The sequence below is a fragment of the Aureococcus anophagefferens genome (genome assembly GCF_000186865.1).
Source record: "Aureococcus anophagefferens unplaced genomic scaffold AURANscaffold_121, whole genome shotgun sequence".
Lineage (NCBI taxonomy): Eukaryota > Pelagophyceae > Pelagomonadales > Pelagomonadaceae > Aureococcus > Aureococcus anophagefferens.
In genome coordinates, this window is record NW_008705670.1 from 37,412 (window position 1) to 38,517 (window position 1,106).

At 73.4% G+C, this 1,106-nt stretch overlaps 1 protein-coding gene across 1 annotated transcript in view; it reads left to right on the plus strand.

Annotated features, from left to right (window-relative positions):
• AURANDRAFT_68395 (hypothetical protein) overlaps window positions 1–1,106 on the plus strand; it is a gene marked incomplete at both ends in the record, with an annotated part of 9,951 nt that overhangs the window by 5,871 nt on the left and 2,974 nt on the right. Inside the window, one exon of the mRNA XM_009044074.1 lies at window positions 594–1,070. Within this exon, the coding sequence (XP_009042322.1) occupies window positions 594–1,070 (477 nt within the window). The remainder of the gene's footprint in view (window positions 1–593; window positions 1,071–1,106) is intronic.

Consider the following 1,106-nt stretch of genomic DNA (forward strand, 5'->3'; position numbering starts at 1 on the left):
CCCCGGCCTCGCAGCCGTAGCCGCGGTCGCAGCCCGGCGCCGGGCACCACCGCGTGCACTGCTTCGACACCTTGGCCGTCCCGTGGTGCGACGGCGCGGCCGACGTCGACGCCTCGGCGCCGAAGGCGCGCCTCATCCGCTTGTCCCGCCGCGCGGCTGCCCGCGGCACGCGTGCACCGGTCGGGGGCGCGGGCGAGCGCGGCGACCTCGTCAAGGGCTGCTCGGCCGGCCGCCGACGCCCCGTGGCCGGACCAGCGGTGACAGGTGCCGCGCCGCGATGCGGGGCCGGCGCTCGACGCCGGTTCGTCGCCGGGGCCGCGGCGACCGCGCCAGGGCCCGCGGCGGGTCCACCAGGTGCCATCTCCGAGGCTGCCCCGCGCCGCCGCTGGCGGTGGGCCAGCACTGCGTCTCGCGCAGTGCTGCCGCACGACGTATCAACAACGGCAAGTCATTTCCCACTGAGCATGCCACGAGCGCTTAAAGAGCGCTAGCATGGAGCGCTCATTCCCACTGAACATGCCACGAGCGCTTAAAGCGATGCAACCAGCAAAAGCGTAAACGCACACAAAACGATGATGCGGTCGCACAACAAGGTCTACGCGGCCGGCGACGCGCCGCTGCTCCTCGACGTCGTCCAGCAGCCCGGCGTGACCTGCGAGGCCGTCGCCGCGGCCGCCGCGCGCAACAGCGACGACGCCGTCGACGCCCACGGCGCGACGGCGCTCCACCTCATCTGCGCCAACGAGCGCGCGACGCCGGCGCTGCTACGCGCCGTCGCGGCCGCGCTGCCCGAGGCGTCCGTGCGCGCGAAGACGACCGCGAGCCACCCGAAGCTCGGCGGCAAGTACAACGGCGCGGGCTCGACGGCCTTCACGGCCCTCGTGCGGAACCGCACTGCGACGCCCGCGCTGCTCCGCGCGCTCCACGCCGTCGACGACGGATTGATCTCGATGCGGACGGACAACGGCACGACGGTCTACCACGACCTCATGCTGACGCCGCGGCCCGACGACGCCGAGCGGGCGGCCCTCTTCGAGTGCATCCACGAGCTGGCGCCGGACCTGGTCCGGGTGACGCACAACTGGGACTACACGCCCCTGCACCAA